At 37.0% G+C, this 25,330-nt stretch overlaps 5 protein-coding genes across 13 annotated transcripts; 4 read left to right on the plus strand and 1 right to left on the minus strand.

The window, feature by feature from the left end:
* The first annotated feature begins 4,780 nt into the window (after positions 1–4,780).
* LOC140007833 (protein DJ-1 homolog A-like) lies at positions 4,781–8,058 on the plus strand. Its single transcript, XM_072051246.1, has 8 exons — positions 4,781–4,974; positions 5,085–5,285; positions 5,754–5,903; positions 5,981–6,166; positions 6,381–6,461; positions 6,964–7,164; positions 7,247–7,387; positions 7,723–8,058. Exons 1-8 carry the CDS (start codon positions 4,816–4,818, stop codon positions 7,924–7,926), a joined length of 1,323 nt encoding a protein of 440 aa, XP_071907347.1. The 5' UTR covers positions 4,781–4,815; the 3' UTR covers positions 7,927–8,058.
* Positions 8,059–9,592: 1,534 nt separating this feature from the next.
* LOC113687865 (cold-responsive protein kinase 1) lies at positions 9,593–14,237 on the plus strand. Of its 9 annotated transcripts, none has more exons than XM_027205386.2 (8): positions 9,593–9,941; positions 10,021–10,097; positions 10,956–11,089; positions 11,361–11,476; positions 11,569–11,779; positions 11,856–12,093; positions 12,261–12,411; positions 13,463–14,237. In XM_027205386.2, the coding sequence occupies exons 3-8, from the start codon at positions 11,008–11,010 to the stop codon at positions 13,847–13,849; spliced, it is 1,185 nt and encodes a 394-aa protein (XP_027061187.2). In that variant the 5' UTR covers positions 9,593–9,941; positions 10,021–10,097; positions 10,956–11,007; the 3' UTR covers positions 13,850–14,237. The 9 variants fall into 9 exon arrangements, with proteins under 9 accessions (XP_027061187.2, XP_071907348.1, XP_027061189.2 ...); XM_072051247.1 differs by having other exon boundaries at positions 10,969–11,089; XM_027205388.2 differs by having other exon boundaries at positions 10,064–10,097.
* Positions 14,238–14,681: 444 nt separating this feature from the next.
* On the minus strand, positions 14,682–16,651 carry LOC140007551 (ABC transporter G family member 10-like). The gene has a single exon (XM_072050224.1). The coding sequence runs from the start codon at positions 16,649–16,651 to the stop codon at positions 14,789–14,791; it is 1,863 nt and encodes a 620-aa protein (XP_071906325.1). The 3' UTR covers positions 14,682–14,788.
* Positions 16,652–18,932: 2,281 nt separating this feature from the next.
* LOC140007834 (uncharacterized) lies at positions 18,933–21,110 on the plus strand. The gene is made up of 2 exons (XM_072051252.1): positions 18,933–19,214; positions 20,109–21,110. Exon 2 carries the CDS (start codon positions 20,109–20,111, stop codon positions 20,949–20,951), a length of 843 nt encoding a protein of 280 aa, XP_071907353.1. The 5' UTR covers positions 18,933–19,214; the 3' UTR covers positions 20,952–21,110.
* A 527-nt stretch (positions 21,111–21,637) lies between these two features.
* LOC113690330 (multiple organellar RNA editing factor 8, chloroplastic/mitochondrial-like) lies at positions 21,638–25,126 on the plus strand. The gene is made up of 4 exons (XM_027208175.2): positions 21,638–22,132; positions 23,298–23,395; positions 23,518–23,583; positions 24,298–25,126. Exons 1-4 carry the CDS (start codon positions 21,717–21,719, stop codon positions 24,978–24,980), a joined length of 1,263 nt encoding a protein of 420 aa, XP_027063976.2. The 5' UTR covers positions 21,638–21,716; the 3' UTR covers positions 24,981–25,126.
* The last annotated feature ends 204 nt before the right edge of the window (positions 25,127–25,330 follow it).

The raw sequence follows: 25,330 nt of genomic DNA on the forward strand, positions 1-25,330 counted from the left end.
TGTTTCAGGTGAAAATGTTTTCCAGGAAAATATTTTCCTAATTTTCTGTGTTTGGTTGCACAAAAGTTACTGAAAACATTTTTCTATGTAAAATATTTTCACTCATCTTATGGAAAACAACTTCCATTCTAAACTTACTGAAATTATTTTCCGAAATACATGCATCCCGCCTGTAGTATGTTCCAAACTTACTAAAAACATCTTGTAGTATGTTCTTTTTTTTTAGTGTAAACAGGAGGATTCGAACCCAAGACGTCTTCCTTACACTCCCTCCTCCGTACCACCCAACCCAACCCAACCCTCCCCCTAGTATATTCAAAAAAAAAAAAAACATCATCCTTCTCATCATATACTAGTAATTAATTATATATAAAAGGGACATTCTTTTCTAGAGAAACTTTCAGCAGTGAGAGTGCAAGATATATGTCACAATAAGCATTGCATGTGATTGATATTTGACACTAAATGACCAGCAATTTGTTTATTGCTTAAGGAGATATTTTTTATTCATATATACATTTCTCCAAGATTTTTTAAAATTAAACAATGAGATAAATTTTCTTATTTTGCCTGGGAAGAAGTATGTAATTATAATATGTAGAAAGTAAAGATAAAGATAAAAGTGAAAATATTTCAAAAGTTAAACAAACACCAGAAAAATGAAGAAATAAAATATTTTCAATAAACTAACCAAACACTTGAAAATGATGAAAGGGAAATGATTTTCATGGAAAATTACTTTCACGGAAAATATTTTCCCAAGGAAAACATTTTACTTTCAACCAAACAGACCCTTAGTTCGTTTATTATGTCTAAACAAAAAAAAAAAATCCATAAAAGTGAAATTTTATGGAGTACGTACTTGTAATAATTGATGACTATGATAAATTAATTTTACTTTTTACTGACTGGTCTTCAATCCCTGAACATTGCTATCTAATCAGGGTTACTTTTATCATGAGCTTTTGTAGTTTCGTTGTCTTGAGTGTTTAATTAATGTAGTTGATGATGCAAATTCTCTAGCTTAATATTGGATTATCTATTGGAGGCAAAAGCGTAATTAGCCTGAATCTCAACCGACCATCTTGCAGGGCAGACCAATTCCTGAAGCAAGGAAAAATTTTGGGGGGGGGGGGGGGGTTGTGGGTGGGGGAATTCCTAAAAGTACGATGAAAAGGTTTAAAAAAAAAAAAGAAAAGAAGAGCCAATATTTCATTCTTTTGACTGTAGATTGATTGTGATTTTCTTCAGAAAAATTTTATATATTTTATTAATATATTTTTTAATTATATTTTTATCCCGTACAGAACTCGAACTCATTTGAATTGCGACTGATTGGATCCACCTTGCAGGCGGCTACAACTCTCAAAGTTTATGGATCCATCTTTACTCTCGCTTACTATATATTTAGTGAAGAATTGCGACTGGTTGGATTCGGTGGTCGGTGCAAAAGTGCACTAAGATAATCATGTAGTGGGACTGTAATTTGTACTACTATTGTTTGCATCACACATGGACATGGTAGTTTCTTTACTGATGAATACACGGGGGCAAAAAAATTGGATGTAAAACTCGTAAAGGGTCAAATAATAAAAAGCAAAAGTTTCTTCCGATATATGGTTATGGTTTCTTTCATTCTTTCTTCCAATAATAACCTTGCCCCTAATCCTCAATTGTATTAGTTCCCACAAGTTTGTGTAAAGTAATTATTTAAAAACTTATGCAAACATAGATATGTAGATATTGCCAAATTTTCAGATATATTATTATAAGCTCAAATGAACACTATTAGTGAAGCTCGTGATTTTGCCTTCCAGAGCTAGTAAAGTAGGGTATTTACTAAATCATTACAAGTAGCCCAAAAAAAAAAAAAATTATGTTTCTAGTGTAGGACTATAAATTATGTCTACTTGTTTCTTGAAATGTTTGATTGGAACCGACAACCCCTTGTTAACATCACCACAATGGTGAGTTAGAAACAAGCAAGTTTGAAGAGGGGAAAAATTGGATTGGGTGATAAAATGAAATGAATGGTGAGTAAGAGGTCTGAGTTTAAAACTTTTACTTATTAATAAAAAAAATATTTTTTTTAGAAGAAAAAAAAAAAAAAAGAGCGCTTCTATCCTGCTTGCACGGACTCCTTGGCTTGCTCAAGTCCACACGAGGAAGCCCAGTCAATTTGACGCGATGGGCCAGACATTAGCCTAGTGTTTCCTGATCTTCTTCGCATAGTCAAACCCCATAGTAATCTCGATCACAGTCCCAAGTGACGTGGCAACATTAGCGTTAATTTCAGTTCAACTTTTGAGTAGTAAAATTATCAACCGGATTAATCACACTTTATCCCCTTTTAAGTATGGGCTATTTCTCAATTTACCCCCAACGTTTGTTTTTCACAGTTTACCCCCTCTGTCAGTCCAGCTAAGCAATTGCACCGTTAAAAAACTTCAAGATACCGAAATTGCTATTGGAGGAGAGCCATTTGTTTTGACCGACTAAAATGTTCTTCAATGAGTTATAAAAATGGGTGTATGATGTTTTTTAGCCTATTTTTTCTTTTTTCATGCTTTCATCCAGTTGCAACTTATTTTTTCTCTTTCATTTCAATAAATCCAACAGCACTTAAATTTTTCTTTGTCAAGCAAAAGTATCATAAAAATGTCACAAAATGCTTCAAATAACATTGAATGATCGCCCCAAAAACTGCGTGGATGTGGTAAAAAGACACCACTGTGCACCTCTCGGATACTTGAAAATTCGAGAAGAAGATTTTACTGTTACTCAAATTACAATGTAAGAATTTTTCATTAATAATCTGTTATTATTGTCTTTAATTTTGTTCTATACATGAATAAGTCAAAAAGAGTTTTAGACAGTTATATTTTCTTTTTATTCAGAACCGCCATGCATGTGAGCACTTTTCATAGGTAGATAGAGGAGAGAGAAAATATTGAGGGAAAAAGCGGTTAATAGATGAGAGAGAAAAGATGACACAATGACAAAAGGTTCCCTGCCTTTTGTCTTCCGAATTTTTTTTTTTTTTTTTGGTCCCATGTTCCACAGTCCACATCTCAGGGTAATTTTGGAAACTTTTATTTATCTCTTTCATAAACCTAGAGATATGGGTATTTTAGATTGTTCATTATTATTTTCTTAAGAGTATTATTGTCTTTTCATTATTTCGTTTATCTCCATTAGAGTTGACCGTTAGTCTTTGAGGTAAACTGTGGAAAAATAAACGTTGGGAGTAAATTGAGAAATGGCCTAAGGAGATAAAGTGCAATTAACCCGTAAAAAAAAAAAAAAAAAATTGGTATCACAGCCAAACAATAAAAAGTGTTCAAAGTAGGATCAACGTTATTATTTGTTGTAGTTGCAACTTGATGTAACTTTAGATAGAGCATGAGCACCGGAAAAAAAAAAATCTCATGGGAATTAACATCTTACACAAGTCATTTTAAGAAATGAGTGTAGAGAAGTTCTTCATCCAGTGAATCATATTTAAAATCTAGGAATTAAAGATTCTGAATTCTAATTTTTTTTTTTAAATCTCATCCTTAGTTTTCAAATCCCACAAGTCTCCTGTTAGGATAATAAAGTTGTAATTCACGTCTAAAAGCCATGATAGACCGTGACAAATGTTTCACATCTAAAAGCCATTTCATTAAAATAGTTATATTTCTAAAGATGGTATTTGACTTTCATTCTTTCAAACACTTAAAGCTATTAACTATATACTCCCTCCGTCCCACTTTGATAGTCCTATTTTTCTTTTTTATCTGTTCCAAATTGTAGTCCACTTTTCAATTGAAGAATGTAGTTGTTGTATTTTAATTTTCTTAAAATACACTTATTCAATGTAAGTTATTGTTACTATAAACCTACCACATTTAATGAGAGTTGACTCTTTTTTTACCATCAATTCAAGTTCTCATAAAATTATACTCTATTTAATGTGAGGATATTTTAGGAAAATAGCAATTTAAATTTATTTTTTCAACAAAGTTAACAACTTTTTCTTAAACTGTGTAAAAAAAGAAACAGCACTATCAGAGTGGAACGGAGGGAGTACATAAGAGTTTAAGAGCTAAAATTGTATAAAGAGGCTATCTTACGCCTAAAAATATCGGTAAAACAACCTTTCCAAAACTTAGTAAATGATGAAAAAAGAAAAAAAAGAATGAACATAATCAACGCCATGTTTTTTCTTCGGTCTTTGCAAAACTACCTTATGCCTAAAATTGTAAGAGTTTAAGAGCTAAAATTGTATAGAGAGGCTAGCTTATGCCTAAAAAATTCAATAAAACTACATTTCCAAAACGTAGTAAATGATGAAAAAGAAAAAAAAAAGAATGAATATAGTCAACGCCATGTTTTTTCTTCGGTCTTTGCTTCATATATTGTGCGTGTATGTATTATTTAAAATGATTATTATAACACTTTTAATTATATGATAAATGTGAAATATAAAAATGTGATTGCAAAATATATTTATGATAAAAAAAAATTTTAAATAATTTATGCACGCAAATACACCTATTATTTGGGGACAAGCAAGGTCGGTTAGATCGTAGGTCAAGAAAGTAACTATAATGGAGCTAAGGACTGAACTAGAATCCAATTTCTTGAGGCCAAATTGAAATACCAATCCGTGAAATGATACGTGCCCACGCTGTAGTCCTAAAGGCTTGCCACGAATATCACAATGACGCGAGCCAGCGGCACCTTTCCTTAGAGCCTTCGTCACATTTACACAGAGTCACGCAGCAGCAGAGCAGCTGCAGTAATACTATATAATATAAGGGATTGATTGAAATGGGGGCGTTGGCGTTTGAGGTCCGCAACCTCGCGCGCGTGTCGTCCTTCGCGACTCTTGCTCAACTTCCCAGGCACTTGTGTTATTCATTCCTCACTTTCCCGACTCTTCACAAGCAGCGTTTTTCGTTCTCAGTCATGGCTTCCGTTAACAAAAAGGCAAAGAACCATATTCAAAATTTCACTGCTGACAAAAAATTCTACTACTAGAATTCGTTTTTGAGCTTGATTTTTGCTTTTTGTTTGTCTGTCTACCATTTTGGTGATAGGTTTTGGTGCCGATTGCGAATGGGACCGAGCCAGTGGAGGCGGTGGTGCCAATAGATGTGTTGAGGAGAGCTGGCGCGGAGGTTACGGTAGCTTCGGTGGAGAAGAAGCTACAAATTGATGCTTGCCGCGGAGTTAAAATCGTTGCCGATGCCTTGATTTCTGACTGCGCCGATAACGTCTTCGACCTCATTTCTCTTCCGGTATCGACAAGTTTTTGGCTTATACCGTATGGACTAAAATTGTTTTTTTTTTTTTTGGGTTTATTGATTTTTTTTTTCTGTTTTTTGGTGGCCTTCAGTGTTGGTTTTCTTATTTATTTGCCATTTTTCTAAATTTCCCCCCTGCTGAGAGCGGGATATTAGGAAATTGTATGAAAAGTGGTGATCAAAATGGAAAAGCATAGAGCTTTATGAGTGAGCTTCTTAATTTCAATGACTCCTTTACTCCGGTTGATATTTTTATTAGTAATTTATTCAAATATAGTTGGTTTTATTTATTTATTTTTAAATCGACTTTGAAACTGATCCTTAAAACATACCGTTAGAAATAGCTATTTATATTTTGGTGTCTCATTTGAGTGATTCATTACTATAGTGGCCTCTCGTCGAGAAAATTGAATTTGTTTCTGGCAAATTAATTTATTCTTCATTTATCTGTTTTTGGTATAGGGAGGAATGCCTGGTGCAACAACGCTTAAAGATAATAAAACTTTGGAAAGCATAGTGAAAAAGCAGGCTTCAGAAGGCCGATTATATGCTGCAATATGTGCATCTCCTGCTGTTGCACTTGGCTCATGGGGCCTATTGAAGGGGAAGAAGGTGATGAACGATATTCCATGAAGTTATAGTGCTATCTAGTGATCAACTTCTAACCAGATAATGATTTTTTTGACTAGGCAACTTGTTATCCATCATTCAGGGAGCAGTTATCTGCCGCTGCTGCGATTGTTAGCGACTCAATAGTTGAGCATGATGGCAATGTTGTGACGAGTCAAGGACCTGGAACAGCCATGGAGTATGCCGTTGCACTAGTTGAACAATTATTTGGGAAGGAAAAAGCTAAAGAAGTTTCTGGGCCATTGGTACGTTTCTTTGCCTTTTACCTTTCCTCACTGACATAAGGCGTTTTAATGTTTATTATAGACTCTAGAGGATCACAGTCGACCATTTTGTTATTATCTGGCTTACTACTTGTCCTGATGCATCTATCTATTCTGTGCGGTGCGGCAGTTTTTACATAATTAGCTTCTTGCATAATTTTTGTATAAGCATTTCTCACAAGCTGTTTATTCCTAGGTTATGCGCACCATTCACGGGGCTGAATTCCTGTTTGCTGAATTTAATCGAGTCAATTGGACATGTGATGGCTCCCCTAAGGTAATTTATGTTACTTTTTTGTACTAGTACATCTCATCCAAGCCACGATGTCATACCCCTGCCTCGACTTGAATCACTATGTAGGTTTAGTCTGGTACTTCAATTCGTTCAACCTCCAATAATCTCACATGCATGTCCATGACAAATTGAGGGGCCTGTGATGTGATAATTCCTTATCTACCAAGGCATGCCAGTTAGGTTGCATAGTTGATTATATACTTTGCCTTTTGTGTCACAGTATGTCTAGGCTGATAATTAATGTCAACTTGTTCTACTATCAAAGACCTTATTCAGGTTAAATTTTTTGCTGCTTCTAGAGGTAACCAAACTGCTTCTCTTCCTTTCACATTCCAAAATTTAACTTTTTGTGTCAAACCTCCTCTTTGTATTCTTTGTGAACTAAAAATCAATGACTGTTTTGAATATGCAATTGACAGCCATTAACATTGTTTTGCACAATCATGTGTTTACATCCAGTTTTCCTCTTCTTTTTGCCTTTTAGATTCTTGTACCTATTGCTAATGGCACTGAGGAAATGGAAGCTCTTATTATTATTGATGTACTTCGATGGGTAAATGCTGAAGTTCTGGTGGCATCTGTTGAGGATAAACTAGAAGTTGTGGCTTCTAGAAAAGTGAAACTCGTTGCAGATGTGCTCCTTGATGATGTTGTTAATGGCTCATATGATGTTATTGTGTTGCCGGTATGAGAGCTACATTTGTTCTATCAAGCCAACAGCACCTGAAAATGCAGTCTGATTTTTTTTACATTTTGTACAAATTCAGGGAGGACTTGGTGGCGCGCAAGCCTTTGCAAAATCAGGAAACTTAGTTAATTTGCTGAAGAAGCAGCGTGAATCTAATAGACCTTATGGAGCATTCTGTGCTTCCCCTGCTTTAGTCTTGGAACCACATGGCTTGCTCAAGGTATCATTTTGAGATGCGTCACTGCGTGTTTTGTGTTCAATTTGGGTATATGCAGCTAAGGAGTATAACCGCTTTTCTCCAAAATTCAGGCATGTTGGAAGTCAACAAATTCATGAATTCCTGAAATTTTGCCTCGAAATTTGTAGTGCTTCCATCAGCCTCGTCTCTTCTTTGTGTACCTTGTTTAGTTTGAAGGCTACCATTCTGATGTCAAAATATTTGGTTTACCCTGCACTGGGTAGTTTCATGTCCGTTTTTGTCACTAATACCTACTCAGTTTTTAATTATGTATTCTTTTTCACCTTGATATGATTGATGTCTTCTGCTCTCTTCAGGGTAAAAAGGCTACTGCGTTCCCTGCACTGTGCGACAAACTGACTGATCCAAGCGAGGCAGAGAACAGGGTGGTTGTGGATGGCCATCTCATCACTAGTAGAGCGCCAGGAACCTCACTGGAGTTCGCGTTTGCTATTACAGAGAAGCTCTTTGGGCGCGAGAAGGCTCTAGAACTGGCAAAGTTCTTGGTTTTTGTTCGTTAGTGGGCTTGGAACCGGACTCCCTCTAACCTTTCTCGTCCCCCTCCCCAAAGAAATCCGATGATGAACTAATCGACCTTGTGTATGTAGTCGTGTATGATATAGAATAAATTTTGGCCCTTGGGTGTTCTGAGATATTCAGTTTTAGTATCTTTGGGCTTTTACGTTGTCTTTGCAATGGGATGGCTGATAATGGTTATCAGAGGTCAAAACATTTGCACTAGTTTCTTAAGTTCCCAGAATACAACGCGCCTAAGCAGTCAGTCAAACGAGGTGGTTGCAAGTGTTATTTGGGCCTTTAATTTCAGGGTAGTCAAGAACCAGATTCATTTTCTCATGCTTCGATGTGTTGGGACAGTGGTTTGGGCCGGATGTACCGGACCTCCGAGACCGTTATCCGTTCCGAAGTTGCTCTGCCCTTTCCGATCGCAGCGAGAAGCTGAGGTGGGCAGGCCAGTTTTGACATTTCTTCTTGTGATAAATCACGTCCTAATATGCTACTTAGTCAAATCACAAAAGTTGTAGATGTGGGAAATTTGTACTTCTCCCGATTTGGAGAACAGCAAGATCGCGCGGGGAGATGGACACTGCATGGAGTCTAAAATTTGGAGTGAGGGATAACATTTTGTTATTTAAGCAAACGAATCTGGGAAAAAATTGTGAATTTTCCAAAGAAAAACCTAGTACGTGCCAAATTTCCCCATGGACAAATTATGAGCTCGAGAAATTCCCGTTGTTGTGGTTTTGGGTCCTCCGTTGTTTTTCCCTACAAAGAAATTGGCTACCAAACGTGAAAAGGAAAAAAGCAAGAATTTCAATTTGATGCAACTATGCTGTCAAAGAAAACTTGCACTCTTGGACATGTAAAGTGTGTTGTTTCTGGTACCTTAACTCTGCCAGTCCTCTTGCAATGAGTTGGATTCTCTAATGTTTGGTCATTAATTTATTGTGCATGCAAATTATTGGGATCTTATTAATCTTCTTTATGACTAAAAGTAGTGTAGTATTTTCCAACGTCTATCAGAAATTTCTTGAATTAAATATCAAGTGCCTTTTCTTTCGTGCATACGTATAAAAGGTTCAAAAAAAATATAGTAATTGATTCCTTACAACGCGCTTCAATCAATCTAGCGGGAAAATCGCACTTCATGGACGTGCAAATTAAGAAAAAAATTTAAAATAAAAAGTTATTAGAAATGAAAATTATTATTAGCAAACTTTTGCTTTTTGTGAAAGTAGAATAAAAAAAAATCACACAAAATTTTAATACGAAATTCCTTCCTCATGCTTTATATTATATATAATAAAAATCACCCATTTTGCAGCAATGTTTAGATAATAAAAAGTTCGAGAGAAGGATGAGTTGAATGATTAAGAAAGAGTTTGGATTGCATTTTTTTTGAATTTTTTATAAAAAAATTACTATAATAATTTGATATATATAAAATAAAAAATAATTAAAAAATATATTTACGCGGCGATTTTTTTGCAACCCAAACACTTCGCTGACCGGTGCTGTCTTACGACTTTTTGCTAACGTAAAACTACCACGTGTTATTCATTCATGATGACGGTCAATGGTCTAAAATTATTGTCCCTTTTACACGTCACAACTGTCCCCGTAAATCATCTGTGATTACATCTGTTCGGTTTTTACTACTATAAGCATTAGAGTACAGAATTTCCACTGTTCAAGCTCTTGACCTTGGCCAGCACTTGTTCGATCGTTGCAATGACAATAAATTAAGATTGGCCCAATTTCTTTTTTGAATGCATTGCAAAGAATGTTCACATTTATTATATTGAGCTGGTCATGACAATAATTCAGATGAGCTCCCCCCTTTCTCCTCCCTTTTCCATTTGCTGTCTCCCTCGAAACAAAACAAAACAAAACAAAGAATTACGCGTACCTATTAACCTATCAGCTCTTGTGTATTAATGAGTTCCTACCACTCTACAACCGGAGTTGCAACTTGGAACTGGAACACAGAACAAAATCAGTTAACGGCTCTGACCAGGTAAAAACTAAATGCTGGAATGAAACTTCAAACTTGACTATTTCTAATTTTGTTTTAGTCTGTCTTGCGAAAATAAAAGCATCCCAGCCCACTTTTAAGCCATTACAATTCTCCTGCATCAGCTGTCTCCTGGTCCACCAAGATAGTACCGCGAAGGTGAGCTTTCCATCTCTTTGTTTCTTGAAGATATTTTTGGGCTTTCTTTAGCATGTGCAATTGTGCATAGCTTTTCTCTGAACTTCGGTGATTCTCTCAATCCTTTTCATGCTTGATTAGTCAAGCACCTTTGATGAATTGTGGATGTGAATCTTGTTATAGACCGTATTCTTATGTTTGTAGCTTGATAAGTGCATGTTATCCTTGGTTTCAGTGATTCTTATAGCTAGTTTAAAGGTCATTTATATCCTTATTGGCAAATAATTTATTATTATGATGTCTCTGCAAAGGTAGTTGATTGGCCCTGTTGAATCTGGCTCAATTGGATATGAATTATGAACAGGAACCAGTAATTATAATCTAATGTGTGTTTGCTGAATCCTGCTTTTCTAAAACCAATGCGCAAAACAATATGGTAAATGCTTGTGTAGGTGCTATGATGCCTTTTGTTCCCTTCTACGGAGAATTTATATATTCATTCGTCATTGGTGCATATTAGTTCTTGCGGATGGCTTTGACTTATCCTGAGGTACTGTGCCTCGCAAATTCCTCTTTTAAACGATGATGCAAACGTTGCCTTTGCCCTGGTAATACCGATAGGGTCTTCTCAGGAGAGGTCTTAGGATTCACTTCTTGATCAATTTCAGAATTAGAACTTAAGCCTTTCTGTTTCCTTTTCTTTTTATGCCTTCAATTTGTACCTTCAAAGAGATCATTTCTGCTCCACTTATCTTATAGTCACACTATGTGTTATCGATAGCAAAATAGTAATCTTAATTTATATAAATCTTTACCTGACCTGTAATGTTAGATCAGAACTTGACAAAGTTCTAAACTTTACAAATTTATTTGTCACAGTTGTTCTTGACAGGTAGTTTGTTCTGATTCGAATTCTTAATTGGCACACGAGATGGCTGCAGGGAGTTGTTTTACTTTCTGTTTCAAACAAAAAGCTTCTTCTCCAACTAGGGGAACAATAGAACTTGAGGAAGGTGGGTTTCTGGAAGAGTCACTTGGTACTTTAACATCCAATCTATTATCCAGATACCGAATTGGATAAATTCATGTTGTCTGAAGCATGATAATGGTCCTTCGTTAATTCTTGACTTCAATGATGAGCTCACATTTCTTAATTCTTGATCACTTTCTTCAATAAATGCTTGCAACAGCTCTTGAACATGTTTTTATGGCATATATACTATATACAATGATGCGTTTTTTATATGCATGAAACTGTTCTCAGTAGCTTCAAAATGTATGCAGAAGGTTTAAATGTAGACAATGCTAGGCTCTACAGCTACGAAGATTTGCGAATTGCAACTGAAGATTTCAGTCCTGTAAATAAAATTGGGAAAGGAGGGTTTGGTTCAGTGTATAAGGTAATACTTTTTGTTTCATACCATCCTTCTTCGGGGAATTACTTTGCTACTGGTGCTTGAGATATGTAGTTGAATTGTCTACTAATTGTCAGGGGAGGCTAAAAGATGGAACACTGGCTGCTATAAAAGTGCTTTCTGCTGATTCAACTCAGGGCATACGAGAGTTCTTGACGGAAATAGTGACAATTTCAGATCTAGAACATGAAAACCTGGTAAAGTTGTATGGCTGTTGTGCAGAAGGGGACCACAGGATATTGGTCTATGGCTATCTTGAAAATAATAGCCTTGCTCAAACTCTTCTTGGTAACTCATCGCCTCTTGTCATTTCGAAAACTGTAATTTTTTTTTAGATTTAGATTATAAATTTCATTATATATAGGTGGTCACCGCAGCAGCATTCAATTTAGCTGGAAAACGAGGACTAAGATATGCATAGGGATTGCTCAAGGGCTTGCATTCCTCCATGAGGAAGTGCAACCCCATGTTATACATAGAGATATAAAAGCAAGCAACATTCTTCTTGATAAAGACCTTACACCAAAGATTTCAGATTTTGGTCTAGCGAAGCTCTTTCCGTCTAGTTTAACCCATGTTAGCACGCGCGTTGCTGGGACTCTGTAAGTTTATTTTCAGTATATATCTAAACCCCTTCCTCTCATTTAATGTACTGCAGAAGAAAATGGACAAAGAAAGCAAAGAGTTTGCAACAAATGCAATTAATCTATTTGACTCAAAGTCTAATGTATTTTTTACTTATAATTTGTACATTGGTGCATGTTCTTAGAGGTTATTTGGCCCCTGAGTATGCAATTCGAGGCCAGTTGACACGGAAAGCTGATATTTATAGCTTTGGTGTTCTCCTTTTGGAGATTGTTAGTGGTAGATGCAACACAAACAAGCGGTTGCCTGTCGGTGAACAGTTTCTTCTTGAAAGGGTATGCAATTCTTCATTTGCTCATACTGAGAGGTTTATTCCTTGAACTATTATAAGTAGAATATTTTTTTGAATTATCAGCTGAAAAAGTTCTTGCTACAAGAAACAAATGAGTAGGATATTAACTGATGTGCTGAGTAGATGAGTACTAATTTGTCTATTATGGAAGAATGGATTAAGATACCTAGCCTCCACCTTTTAGAACCTGAAATGATGAGTATAAACCAATATTAGATAATGAAGCAGTTCCTACTGAAACTCAAGTTGCCAACCTATCTGTCCTTCCTTTTCACTTTTTTCCCATTCTACAATGTAAACATATCTAAGTAATATAATCACACATTTTAGGTATAGCTGATGATAGCAAAATGCATGGTCTTGATGCTACTGGTGAATGCCTTTGGATTCATCTGTTATCCATTAACTATGCCTGTTTACCTGATTTTGGGCCTTTGCTCATTTTCTGTCAATAAGTATGGTAAACAAGCAGGTCATGGCAACTGAGGAGAGATAAGTGAAAGTAGTGACTGAACTATTTATCAACATGGGGAGTAGCTGACATCTGCAATCTATTTGACGGGATAGTTGTAAAACCGCTCTTTGCATTATATAATCACCATACTCTCTTGTACCACAACCTTTAACCACCATGTATTTGCAGTTGAATTCCTTATCGTCCTTATAGTTGAATGTGCAAGTGTCTACCTCACTCATGATTTGAAAGTGTTTGTTGTATCAAGAAGGTCTACAAGTGTATTAACTTAGTGGTCCGTGTTGGCATTTTTCTGATCACTATGTTTTCTTTTGCCAGATGGCTCTATTGGAGAGATGAAATGTTGTTTGGCCACAATTAATATATGAGATGATGATGTCTGAATGCAGCTTAATGTTTCAAATCTCAAGTAGGAGTTCACAATAATAACAATTGGAAACTGACTCTTCATGTGTGCAGTTCCATATTCATTTTCTTGTCTAGTTATTTCTGCTGATAATTGGCCTTCCCTTTTTCCCTTATTCTCCTTTCCATTCCCTGAATGACTTCTTATTTGCAGGTGTGGGTTCTTTTTGAGAAAGGAGAGCTAGTGCAAATGGTTGATCCTGATTTGGGAGGGGATATTGATGTTGATGAGGCTACCAGGTATCTGAAGATTAGTCTTTTATGCACCCAAGATGTGCCTAAAAACCGGCCTTCCATGTCTACTGTGGTGAAAATGTTGACTGGAGAGATAGATTTGGATGACAAGCAGATAGCAAAACCTGGGATTATAGAAGAGCTTATGGTTCTGAGGCATAACAGTACCACAACTTATACAGTATCTGCTGGCTCTGGAAAGAAAGGAAATTCATCATCTTCTGAGAACACAACCATGACATATCCCTCCATGAGTTTCACTTCAATATATGACCGGGACACTTCAATATATGACCGGGACAGTTAGCTGCTAGAAGACTCAAACAGCAGCTTTGTTTATCCTTCTAGGTTGCAGTTTTGAGCACTGAATCTCTGTACATTATTTAAGGCTCTTTTTCTTCCCTTATTTTTTTTTGGGGGGTGGGGGTCCCCGGGAGGGGAGGGGGTTGGTGGTGTTACTAGATTCTTGATGTGTAACATTGGGTGTTTTCAATCCAACAAATTTTGTAAAGATAATGTGAAGGGTGCTTTTTGGATAGATTCATCTCTGGCAGTTTTCATCAGTTCTGAACTCTGAAACCCAAAATTGATAAAGGTAGGAGCAAGCACGGTGTTGTTACAAATATGGTGATAAATGATAATTCATAAGCACTATGTGATGATTTGATATGAAAGTAGATGCCTACTCTTTGCCATTCTTGTATTTGTTGCTCCATTTTTGACCATCACATTTGGGGACCTTTGTTCTGATTCCTGGAAGGATGCAACTTGGTTTGCCTTTGTTTCTCTGTTAGAGTACATTCAGTTCTTTTGCTGTAACCGCTGGACATGAACTTGCATTAATTTCAGTTCTTTTGCTGTGATTATTAAAATGAAAATCAGGAAACTTGCAAACTCTTCACTCTGTTTAGAGTAAATTCATCTTTTAAGGTTTCAGATGATATTCGGATCACATCATATTGGGACAGCTGCTGTTATAAAATTTATGATCTCCTTTTCTGCTAAACACTTCCTCTTTAATGGTTACCAGTATGAGTTGTTTGAAGTAGCCAACAATCCAGTCTCAAGTTTATTATATACTTTTCCCATATGCTAAAAGGGAGCTGTTGTGGTATGCTAAACTTACAATATCTCAGAAAATTTCTGGTAAAAACATGAACAATGAAATTATCTGTGCATAAATTATTGAACTCTATCGAAACAATATATGATTCCTACAAACATTCATTTAGGAAATGCAAAAGGCCTAGTTTCTGGATCTGTAACATTTGCACCACAAGATCAGAAAACATAGAACTCTATAGCCGATGACAAAAGCCAACATGATCAATAAATTGCTCCACTTATGCGACTCTTGCAGACCTTGTTGTCTCAGGAATTCATATGCATATAAACTGCATTCCCCTCTTTCACGTTCTAAGCATCTTCTCCCTCCTTTCCCTCCATACTCGTTTATCATAAAGCATTCAAATGGGTATTTAAACAAGCTTATATAGTGCATAAAGATCCAATAATTGGGTATATTCTCCTTTGAGATAAAATACCCAGAAAAAAGAAAGAAAGACCCCATTAATCCTGCAATAATAGATGTTCCCATGATGAAATTTGGGACCAGTGCACTGAAGCATGCTGTCAAGGCATTTGACATCAACACAACCATCCAAACCACCAAGGCAAAGTAGAGGAAGCCATCAATGTTTTGCCGCAGACCAACTAGCCAGTAAACTGGGGTTGTGTAGAGAAGACCAACCATTAAAAGAAAAGGAAGGAAGACAATGGTGTTTGAAATAACATAAGAAGATACCCTATATGCTCCTCTTGTAGTTTCTCTCATAAAAATTCTTCGCTCTTGCAAGAAAATTGGTAGGCCTTCAGTTGTGGAAGATAGTAAGAAGGTTAGAGTGAAAGCAAAAAATCCTATCCGAGTTTGTAAGGCAATCTGCCTTTGATCATTTCTGACATTCATGAAAATGGTCCCAATTATGAGTCCTGCTGTCAACGCTTGCATTATCCGTGCTGCAAAGAGTTGTTTCGTTCTGAATATGTTTTTGCAAAACCTTTCTCCAAGGATGAAAATCTCCTCCAAGTGAGAATTTGAGCAGGAAAGGCGCTTGACCCCAAAGTTGTTTAAATTTCTCACACAACTATCATCTTTATTGTACCTTCCTTCAGTTACAACCATATCCTGGGGAAAGAATGAGCCATCAAGAGATTTGGAAGCTTGTTCTGAACTTTGTATTAAGATACAGCTTGGGACTTCAATGGCAAATTCAAGCACATTGATGCGTGGAGGAATGCAATAACCACAATCCTTAAGCCGCTGTTCAAGAAGCTTTAATGAACCATTATGGACGACATGTCCATTTGAAAGCAAAACAAGGCGATTGATCAACTCCAAGATTCTGAATCCAGGTTGATGTATGGTTAGGATAACTGTCTTACCTTCTTTATTAGCTATTTGTGTGAGCAATGTAATCACCTGAAGTGCAGAAGCTGAATCCAGCCCTGAAGTTGGTTCATCGATTAAAATGACAGATGGATCATGAACTAATTCAACTCCAATTGACACTCTTCTCCTTTCGCCACCTGAAATTCCATGATTTGATCCTTCCCCGATCTTGGAACCAGCTACATGGTCCAGCCCAAGTTCCTTTATCAGCACTTTAACTCTGCTGATGGCCTCCTTTTTCCCACCTGATAGCCGAAGAAGAGCACTATACATGAGAGTTTCTTCGACAGAAAGCAATGGAAACAGTGCATCATCTTGGGTGACAAACCCGCATATTCTGCGAAAAAACTCTGGATGTATTGAACAACCATTAACCAATACTTTTCCGGATACCTTTCTTGGTGATATTTCTCCACCAAGGATTTCAAGAAGTGTAGTTTTTCCTGCCCCACTTGGGCCAGCTATTGCAGTCATCTCCCCTGGCCTTGCTTCACAATTTACATCCTTCAAAATGAACTTGGCAGCTTTCCTGGGATTCTTGCAACATAAAAGACTGAACTCATTACATGGACTGAGAAGTTTGTAGGACAGATTTTTGGTCTCAACGATGTATGAAGCTCTCCGACCAATAGAATCTGGTGTCCGGATAGGCAATTCCATAGGGAAAGAGCAGAAGTGAGAGCGGGGAAGCGAAAGCTAGAAAGAAGGCGGCATTGGTAAAGAAAGCAGCAAGGAAAGATGAGCTAACGCACCAAACTTTATATTCCTTTACAAGTTAACTTAGGAGCCAGAAGTTAGTTCTATTATTGGTATAAAGGCTTAACAAAAATCAGCACTGGAGTTAAAAATTTGTGTTCTTTAACTTGTTCTTCTTTCTTCTGATCAGAAGCAAAGTGTTGTAGCTTGAAGACTTGGAAAGTATCAAAGAAACTAGAAATTAAAGCAGGAGAGAAAAGAAAACAAGTTTTGCTCCTGGAGTCTTTGCATTTGCAGGTAAACAATAAGTTGACCATGCAGGGTTGTTGTTGGTTGTCTCATCAAATCTTCTCTAACTGCTAGCTTTGCAATATTTTAAGCGTCGTATTTACACTCAACTAATGCTAGAATTGGCAAAAGGTATTCCTTGTTTGGTAGTCTTTGGCCCTTTTTCTTGCCCATAGTTAGACATTAGTAACTTGTAACATATGATTCAAACCCATCTCTTCTGCCATGCCAAACATTGAGATTGACCTACCCTTTTAGATATTCACAAACCTGCAAATTTCTTGTGCTTCCTGCAGTTCCCCAGACTTTCACAACTCTCCTAAACACCTGGCCTTTTAGATGAAGAACATGGTCACTTGATCTACTTTAATTTCTCTGTTCAAGCTACTGCTTTAGAAATAACTGAGAAGAATGTGATCACTTAATTAATTTTAGGTGAAGAATATTGGTCACTTAATTTTTGAAGTTTTTTTTTTCTTTTTCTATTTAATAAAAATAAAAGCAAATCTTATTAGGAATTTTCAGAAAAGTCTGGCAAAAGAATTGGCCGAATAAAAATGTGGCACGCTACACCTAGAAAATTGACATTGTGGCCATGATGCTGCTCGAGTCCATTAGCAGTCCTATTTACCATTTCCAAACTCTAGTCTACCCTTAGGTAAAACTTACGAACCTATGGTTTAAAATTTGCCAAGACGAACTAGCCATTAACAAAAGCCCAAGAAGAGTTTTACTATAAACTTTTTCCTAAGCATATGCAAAGGTAATGAAAGCTTTACCCTTTAAAAATCACCAATTTTTTTTTTCTTTCCCTTTCTATCTTTGGATAAATTTTTTATACACTAGCATATTCAGATCATGCCACATAACACGGCTTTAAATTTAAATGGCATTTCCAATTTCCCTGAAGTAATTGGTAACTATATATATTTTTATATAAATCGCATTTCTAAATCTAAAGAATTTATTGCCAAAATACTTTTCTTCCAAAACATATATCCAAAGTAACCTAATTTTAAAATTTATTACCTTTATGATCTTTTTTCTGTCACTTAAGCTACATATATGCCACGATGGAGATAAATGCGTCCTTCATTTCTCCAATTTTCTCTCTATACCTTCCTGCATTTTTTTCTTTGGTTATCTTTCTCTTGTCAAATGGAATTCTAAGAAACTAATATTTATATTAATAGTGTCTAAAAAAATATGTTTCTCGAGTCGATAATCTCAAGGCAAATGAAAATTATTCTCTAGTCTTTTCAACGAGTAGGAAGGATAACATAACAAATATGACAACCTTGAAGTTTTTGTAATTGCTTACAATTTTCGTTGCAATTTTTGTATTTTTAAGATTTATTTTTTGAAAAAATATATGCAATAGGTTTGATACATTTAAAAAAAAATCAAAGACCAATAATAGCAAGGTCAATAATGGTAGAAATTATTTTAAGTAATTATAAGGAAATTATAAAAGTTATGCAATCTTCTTGTGCCTTTATAATAAAAAAATTTAAAATTTTTAGTTTATGTTGGAAACTATAAACTACATTAGAACTTTCCTTTCTTGTTATCTTATATAGCAATCAAGATAACTAGATGTCAATAATAACATCATTATGGGAATAAATTTTGAAAGTGAATCACATTGCGAATATTTTTTAGCAAGAGTGTTATTTTGGCAAAAAACTCAATTCTAAAACCAATAAACGTTTGGGTTTTGCATGACATGCAGAGAAGATTACAAATTGATTAAATTACTCAAAGGCAATTCCTCTTACTTTTACAGCTTTACTATTGGCCGAAGGCGTGAGGCCTAATCAAAAGATTCAAGACTCTTCCCTTTCCTACACGCTAGTGTGACTGAAGTCGTGGTTCCAGGCACTGCTACAGCTCACGGCTCTAAGCTGATTGCTAGCGTGATCTGATGTTGCATTATTGGGCCGACAGAATGGGAGGAAGAAAATAAAAAGGATGGACGAGAAGAAAAGAATGTTTGGGCGAGCCGGGCCGATTCCAACGATGGTTTTGAAGCCCGAACTTGGAATTAGGCCCACAAAATCATGTCACAGCAACTCATTTCAGCCCAAAATGGGCCCGTTCCAATCAATGATCTTCAACTAGGGTTTCCAGATTCTAGTTTAATCGTTAGCATTTGCTACCACCCAACGTATCTGTACCAGTTCTCCCGGATTGACCTCGGTGGCGGCAGGCTGCTGCGGTGGCTTCTCCTCCTACTCCGGCAAGTGCTTCGCCTTTCATTTTTAGCTTCGGTCGAGCTTTATTTTGTTTCAATTTCTTTATTTTGTTCAAATGTTCGGCAATCTTTTATCATGCAATCACTATTGTTGAAGAAAAATTAGGGCAACTTTTTGCTGCTGATTGCTCATCCTTCTAAGCATGATCACCTTAAAAATCAGAAAAGATAGCTCCTTTTGTCCCACTTTATTTATTTATGGTCTAGCTTATTTTGTGGTAGCCTTTAGTTTCTGTGTTCTGCAGGTTAGGATAATTGCAGCTGTACAGTCTTAGAATAGAAGAAAAATGAAAAATGAGAGGATTTCTTTCTTTCTTTTATGCCTTTTTTGGAATGTCTTTGTATAGCTTATAGAATGTCAAGTTGAAGACAAATCATAGGTTATCATGTTGAAATAGATTTTAACCATAACTTGCTGAAGTGTGTTATATGGTCTATATGTAGTTATGCTAGTCTTAACTCAACAGAAATTTGCATGCCCACGACTGTTAACCACGTAGTTATCACAAAAGGGATCTCTGCAATTTATACGTCCAGTAACGTCCTAGATTAAAAAGATTGCTTTTGTGCTGATGTTAAAACAGAAAGTGAAAATGCTTCGACATTGTGCATTCTATTCCGGGCTGAGTTTGGTCAAAACATGGTGGTTGGCCTTACTAGTTAGTTGGTCACAACATGCATCAGAAACCTGGTTTCTTTTTGGATCAACTCATCAAAGCCAGGCTATATGTTTGCATTTTAAAGGACTGTGTGAAGTTAAGGTATCATATACTACAAGCGTACTGGCATGGACATTAAGCTGCTTCACTTCTTTCTTGTTCAGTGGTTCTACTGAACATCTTAAACTATATTTGTGATTTGTTGAATTCTTTCAATTAGATGTCAGATGCAAATAATGAGCTCTCTGTGGATGTCAACGACCTATCTGAAGCAAGCACTGGAGAAAAACGGAAAAGAGAAGTAAAGTTAAGATCTAAAGCTTGGGAGCATTTCACCAAACTCATAAAGGAGGATGGAACGTATGAAAAATGCCAGTGCAATCATTGCAACAAGCTCTTTACATGTTCGAGTAGAAGTGGGACAACCCATCTGCTTCGTCACATAACAGAAGGAATATGTCCCGTGTATAATAGAGGGAAGAAAGATAGGCCGCCAACCATTTTAAATTATATGAGAGGGAGCTCAGAGCCAAGAAATAACATGACGTCGTGGAAATTTAACCAAGGATTGGACCAGGCTGGGCATGAATCTGTTGATATGCGGGATGAGTTGTTATCAGCGGGTTTAGAAGATCTTGAACGTCAAACCCGTGAAGTCTTGGAGGATGATTATGTAGGCCAACCGTCACCACCTGTGAGTGTCAAATATCCTCAACAATCTGCTTTAAAACGTCAATCGAGAGGAGATTCATGGATGACTGAGTTGCGTGCCTGTGTAAGTAAACTTGTTGATCTCACAACTGAAAGGATGCCAAACGGTAGTTCCATCAAATCTAGTTTAGCTGTTACTGCTCCTGATTACTCCATTGCTGCTGCTCTAAGGTGCCTGAATGAAATGGAAGATATTCCACAATCCAGCGAAATGTACCTAGATGCTTTTGAACTACTCAAGGATGATGGTGAGAGAGAGTGTTTTATATGTTTGCCAGCAGAACCGCGTAGGAGATGGCTCCAAAGGATGTTGCATCGACGTTATCCTTTGCGCTACAATTGTAATTTTTGAAGGACTTCTGGGTATATATTAGACGTTTACTGATGACAATCTTGTCTGAGTTTGTGAATGATTTCCAGTAGTAGACTACTAAACTTGGCTTGTTGCTTGAAATGGATGGTGTAAGCTCTGGCCCCTGCATTGGATGATAATGATTCTTGTGTTATTGTAGACTTTTGAGTGACAAGCAACGCATTATACTCCCAGCTAATGTTTCCCGTCCATTTGTTCTCCCTCCCTCCCAAGCAAGCTGCTGATGTTGTTGATATCTGTCTAATTGTCTTCCTTATTATTGTCTTGTGGCTTGAGAGGGATGAGTATTCACCTGATGGGGAAGGTTAATGACTTGTGAGTAGTGTCTATTTACTTGTAACAGAGCCAATTGGGGCTGATCCAAAAAATCTAATTTATATCTTGGTTGGATTGCTATTTTAGTCTAAAAAAAAATATTTAGAACTTTTCGCGAGCATATTTTTTAATTATTTTTTTACCTCAGATGTCATACTTCTAAATTCTAATTGTGTTGTGAAAATAGAAAGTCATTTTTAATTTGGGAAAACTTTCAAGAACTTTTCAACTCACACGTGTAAACAAAAGCAACAGAAAGAGAAATAAAAAAAAGAAGATATTTATGTCATTTTGTCAAAGTCCAGGGGCAATCTGAGAATTCTCGCTCTATATAAATAACAAAACCCTAAACCCTCGTTTCCCCTTCTCATACCCCTTTCTCCTTATCTCACTCTCTTCGTTTCCGCTGAGTTGAGGGCTTCTACAGAAATGGCGACTCGGTTCTTCACTCGGTCGTCTCTACTCACTCCCACCAAACAAACCCTAACTTCCTTCTTCTCTCGGTCCTTCGCTTCACTTTCTCTATCTAAACCTTCGCAATCTCTGTCCACTACTGCTTCCTCCTTCTCCCTTCTCCGTCTCCGCCCTCTCGTTGCCGTCGCGAGCAGCCTCCGCAGCAGCACCTCTGTCGCGACTGGCCTTCGAGGTTTTGCGACTCGTCACACATCGTCGTCTCTCAACGACCCAAACCCTAACTGGTCCAATCGCCCACCTAAAGAGACGATTTTGCTTGATGGATGTGATTTTGAACACTGGCTTGTGGTTATGGAGAAGCCTGAAGGGGATCCCACCAGAGATGAGATCATCGATAGCTATATCAAAACCCTAGCAGAAGTTGTTGGAAGGTTTGTGACGAGAATTTTCTGAATTGAATTACTTGTTTGTTAATTTTTTTTTTCGTTTAACTGAAGTTAGTATTAGTTTGTGAGTGTTTGATAGATAGTATTTATTTTATTAGTAGATTTTCGAGAAACTCCTACCTCTATATCTAGGTCTGAGATGTTTAGATTTTTCAAAACTCCATAGATGTATGTTGACCTAAAGCATATACTTCTGTTTTTTTTTTCTCTTTTTTAGCATAAAGTTGCCTCCTATTATATATTATATTAAATTAATAGTAATGGATTCTCATAAGCGTCATTTTATATTTAATATGAACGACGAGGTCTATTATCCCTTTTTGCATGTCGTCGGAAATTTAAAGTAGGAGAGTTATAGCTATTAGTTTAGGAAAATTTTTGACTTTATTGTTTCCGATGAGCCATGGACAATTAAAAGTGATGTTTTTCAGGAGAAACTAGGATTGGAAATGATTTCGGTTGGTTGTCTTTGTTTAATTGCTTAAGATGTTTGGAGACACTTGACTCTGAAGTTCTGATGACATTGATTGTGAAATTTTTTCATCCGATGGGCATTTCTGGAGTATGGAGTCCAAGGGACATTGACTGAAGGGTGGTGTAGTTCTTACTTGCTGTTTGTAATGCTAAATTAGACACATACTTTTGGGGCTTATTATCTTTCTTTTTCCCAGTAACGTGGCCTGTTCTTCTTTACTGTTGTACAAATTTCTGACTGATAATGTGTATCTGTTTAGCCATTAAAAAATTGCAACTAACATTTAAAAAATGAGGAACTGCTCTAGAACACTGATGATAGTGAAATTTCTACTATGTTTTATGGGATAATCCTAGACTAGGTTGCCCTCATTGAGGAGTGTCCTTAGGTTTGTGCCACATGGATTAGTGTGTAGGAGTGCCTATGCTTTTTGGTGTATGTGCCACCAACCTATGTGGCCCATAGAATATCTTGGTCTGTGTGATTATCTGAAAATTCATTCAAACAAGCCCATTGTCTGTGTTAGATACGCTTCTGTTTTCGGGTATCTGTTTGTGGATTGAGCAAATCTACCCTCATATGGTATTTCAGTGATTGGTACAATTGGAAATAATTGAATTTTCAATTGGCTAGCATTTCATTTTGGTGGTTATTTACTTGCACTTGTTGTTACAGTGAGGAGGAAGCAAGAATGAAGATCTATTCAGTCTCCACTAGACACTACTTTGCATTTGGAGCCCTTGTGTCTGAAGAGCTTTCTTATAAGATGAAAGGTAACTGAATTATGTGGCTTCTTGTTAAGCTTTGATGAATATGGTATCCTTAGCAATTTTGTTGCCAAAATTTGAGAAAGAATCTAATTCCTAAGCATTTTCTTTCTTTTGTTCATGTGTAGAACTGCCTCGTGTCCGCTGGGTCCTTCCAGATTCTTACTTGGACGTTAGGAACAAGGATTATGGAGGTACTAGTGTCTGTGTTTGGTTGCTGAGCCATTTGAATCTTCAACAGTGAAACTTTGTTCTTTTGGCAGTTTGGTTGATTATTATGTTATTGAATTAACTGACTTGTGAGGGAATGATTTTCTTTTCTATTTTCTTTCCTTAAACTATTTTCTTATCTGGTTTCTTTTAATTTTACCTTTTACATTTACTAGTAGTTTGGAAAACAATTATTTGAAGTGACTGCTATACTTAGACTTTCTCTGCTAGTTGGTTTGATCTATTCAAGAGTTACTTCCCTATGATTACTTTTGGCATGCATGGTTCGATCTATTCAAGTTATATATGTGCTTTTCTTCTAGTGTTATTTGCAAATTTAGTTCCTTGTGACAGCAAGTTTGCTCCAGCTGTTTGATACTGCTCTGCTGTGATGTGACAATTCAGCAGTCCCAACTTGTTTTCTTGGTTTCTATTTCATTTCACCTACATATGTCCTGCTACTATGATTTTGATGATTTGTGAGTTTGGGATACTTTGCTCTTCTGATTCAAGCTTGCTTGCTTGGTTTCTGAAACATATTTTTAACCATTTACCATCCAACTGCTACGATGCTTCGGACTCATTGAGCATCTGCATGATCTGTTACCTTGTCCATTCATGCTGCATCCTGGTTTGCCTGTTACATTAATGTTTACCTGTTTATAATGTTAAACTGCCAATGCTACTGGATATTGCAGGGGAACCTTTCATTAATGGTCAGGCTGTTCCATATGACCCCAAGTATCATGAGGAGTGGGTGAGAAACAATGCTCGGGCAAATGAGCGAAATAGACGCAATGACAGACCACGCAACCATGACCGTAGCAGAAACTTTGAGAGAAGAAACATGGGCCAAGGGGGGCCTGGAGGGCCTAGGAACTTTGGTCCCACCAATACAGGGGACATACCCCCCAATAACATGGGAGGTGGTGCACCCAATAGGGGTGGCATGCCACCCAACAACCTCGGTGGCATGCCATCCAATAACATGGGAGGACAACAAGCACCGGGCTACATGGGACAGCAACCGTCAAACTACAACATGGGACAACAGCCACCATCCTACAACATGGGACAACAGCCACCAAACTACAACATGGGACAGCAGCCACCACACTATGGGGGACAACAGCCACCAAACTATGGGGGACAACAGCCCCCATCAAGCTATATGGGCGGAAATCAGCACAACATGGGAGGTGTGCCAAACAATGCAGAAAATTTCCAATATGATAATGCACCGAAGAGTGGAGGAGCACCTTATCAACCTGGTCCTGGGCCGAATCAGAACAATTATGCACCAAACGTGGCTGGTGGAAATCCTTACCAGAACCAGAACATGCCTGGAAGGGATATTCCACCGCCTCAAAACTATCAATAAGCAGACTGTGGATGTAAATGAAATTTGTTATCTTTAGGATTTTGTCTTGAAAGCCTAAGCTTATATGGTAACCAGTGAGATGATGTTTAGTTTGGTGATATGTTTATTTTTGGTTGAATGGAAGTGGTTTAACAGTTGGGAGGAGAGTGGCAAGAATATTTTGCTCCTGCTGCCTTGAATGTGATGTACAATTGGTATATCATTGGCAGGCAAGTTACCCAAACCTGTATTTTTCATGTCCGTGGGAGCTCAGGTGAAACTTGTTAGCCTATCATGCTTGTTTAACCAATATTAGTTTCTCATCATGATCTGAAATTCGAAATACAGCGCAAAATGTTACTGAAGCGCTA

This window comes from Coffea arabica, chromosome 5c (assembly GCF_036785885.1).
Source record: "Coffea arabica cultivar ET-39 chromosome 5c, Coffea Arabica ET-39 HiFi, whole genome shotgun sequence".
In the NCBI taxonomy this organism is placed as follows: domain Eukaryota; kingdom Viridiplantae; phylum Streptophyta; class Magnoliopsida; order Gentianales; family Rubiaceae; genus Coffea; species Coffea arabica.

Bases quoted from the DNA above. Each gene is read 5' to 3' on its own strand.
- LOC140007833 (XM_072051246.1), top strand. From the start codon at position 4,816: ATGGGGGCGTTGGCGTTTGAGGTCCGCAACCTCGCGCGCGTGTCGTCC. The intron at 7,165-7,246 runs GTATGAGAGCTA...GTACAAATTCAG, and splicing joins ATGATGTTATTGTGTTGCCG to GGAGGACTTGGTGGCGCGCA. The intron at 7,388-7,722 runs GTATCATTTTGA...TGCTCTCTTCAG, and splicing joins AACCACATGGCTTGCTCAAG to GGTAAAAAGGCTACTGCGTT.
- LOC113687865 (XM_027205387.2), top strand. From the start codon at position 11,008: ATGGCTGCAGGGAGTTGTTTTACTTTCTGTTTCAAACAAAAAGCTTCT. The intron at 11,477-11,568 runs GTAATACTTTTT...ACTAATTGTCAG, and splicing joins GGTTTGGTTCAGTGTATAAG to GGGAGGCTAAAAGATGGAAC. The intron at 11,780-11,855 runs GTAACTCATCGC...CATTATATATAG, and splicing joins CCTTGCTCAAACTCTTCTTG to GTGGTCACCGCAGCAGCATT.
- LOC140007551 (XM_072050224.1), bottom strand. From the start codon at position 16,651: ATGGAATTGCCTATCCGGACACCAGATTCTATTGGTCGGAGAGCTTCA.
- LOC140007834 (XM_072051252.1), top strand. From the start codon at position 20,109: ATGTCAGATGCAAATAATGAGCTCTCTGTGGATGTCAACGACCTATCT.
- LOC113690330 (XM_027208175.2), top strand. From the start codon at position 21,717: ATGGCGACTCGGTTCTTCACTCGGTCGTCTCTACTCACTCCCACCAAA. The intron at 23,396-23,517 runs GTAACTGAATTA...GTTCATGTGTAG, and splicing joins GCTTTCTTATAAGATGAAAG to AACTGCCTCGTGTCCGCTGG. The intron at 23,584-24,297 runs GTACTAGTGTCT...TGGATATTGCAG, and splicing joins TAGGAACAAGGATTATGGAG to GGGAACCTTTCATTAATGGT.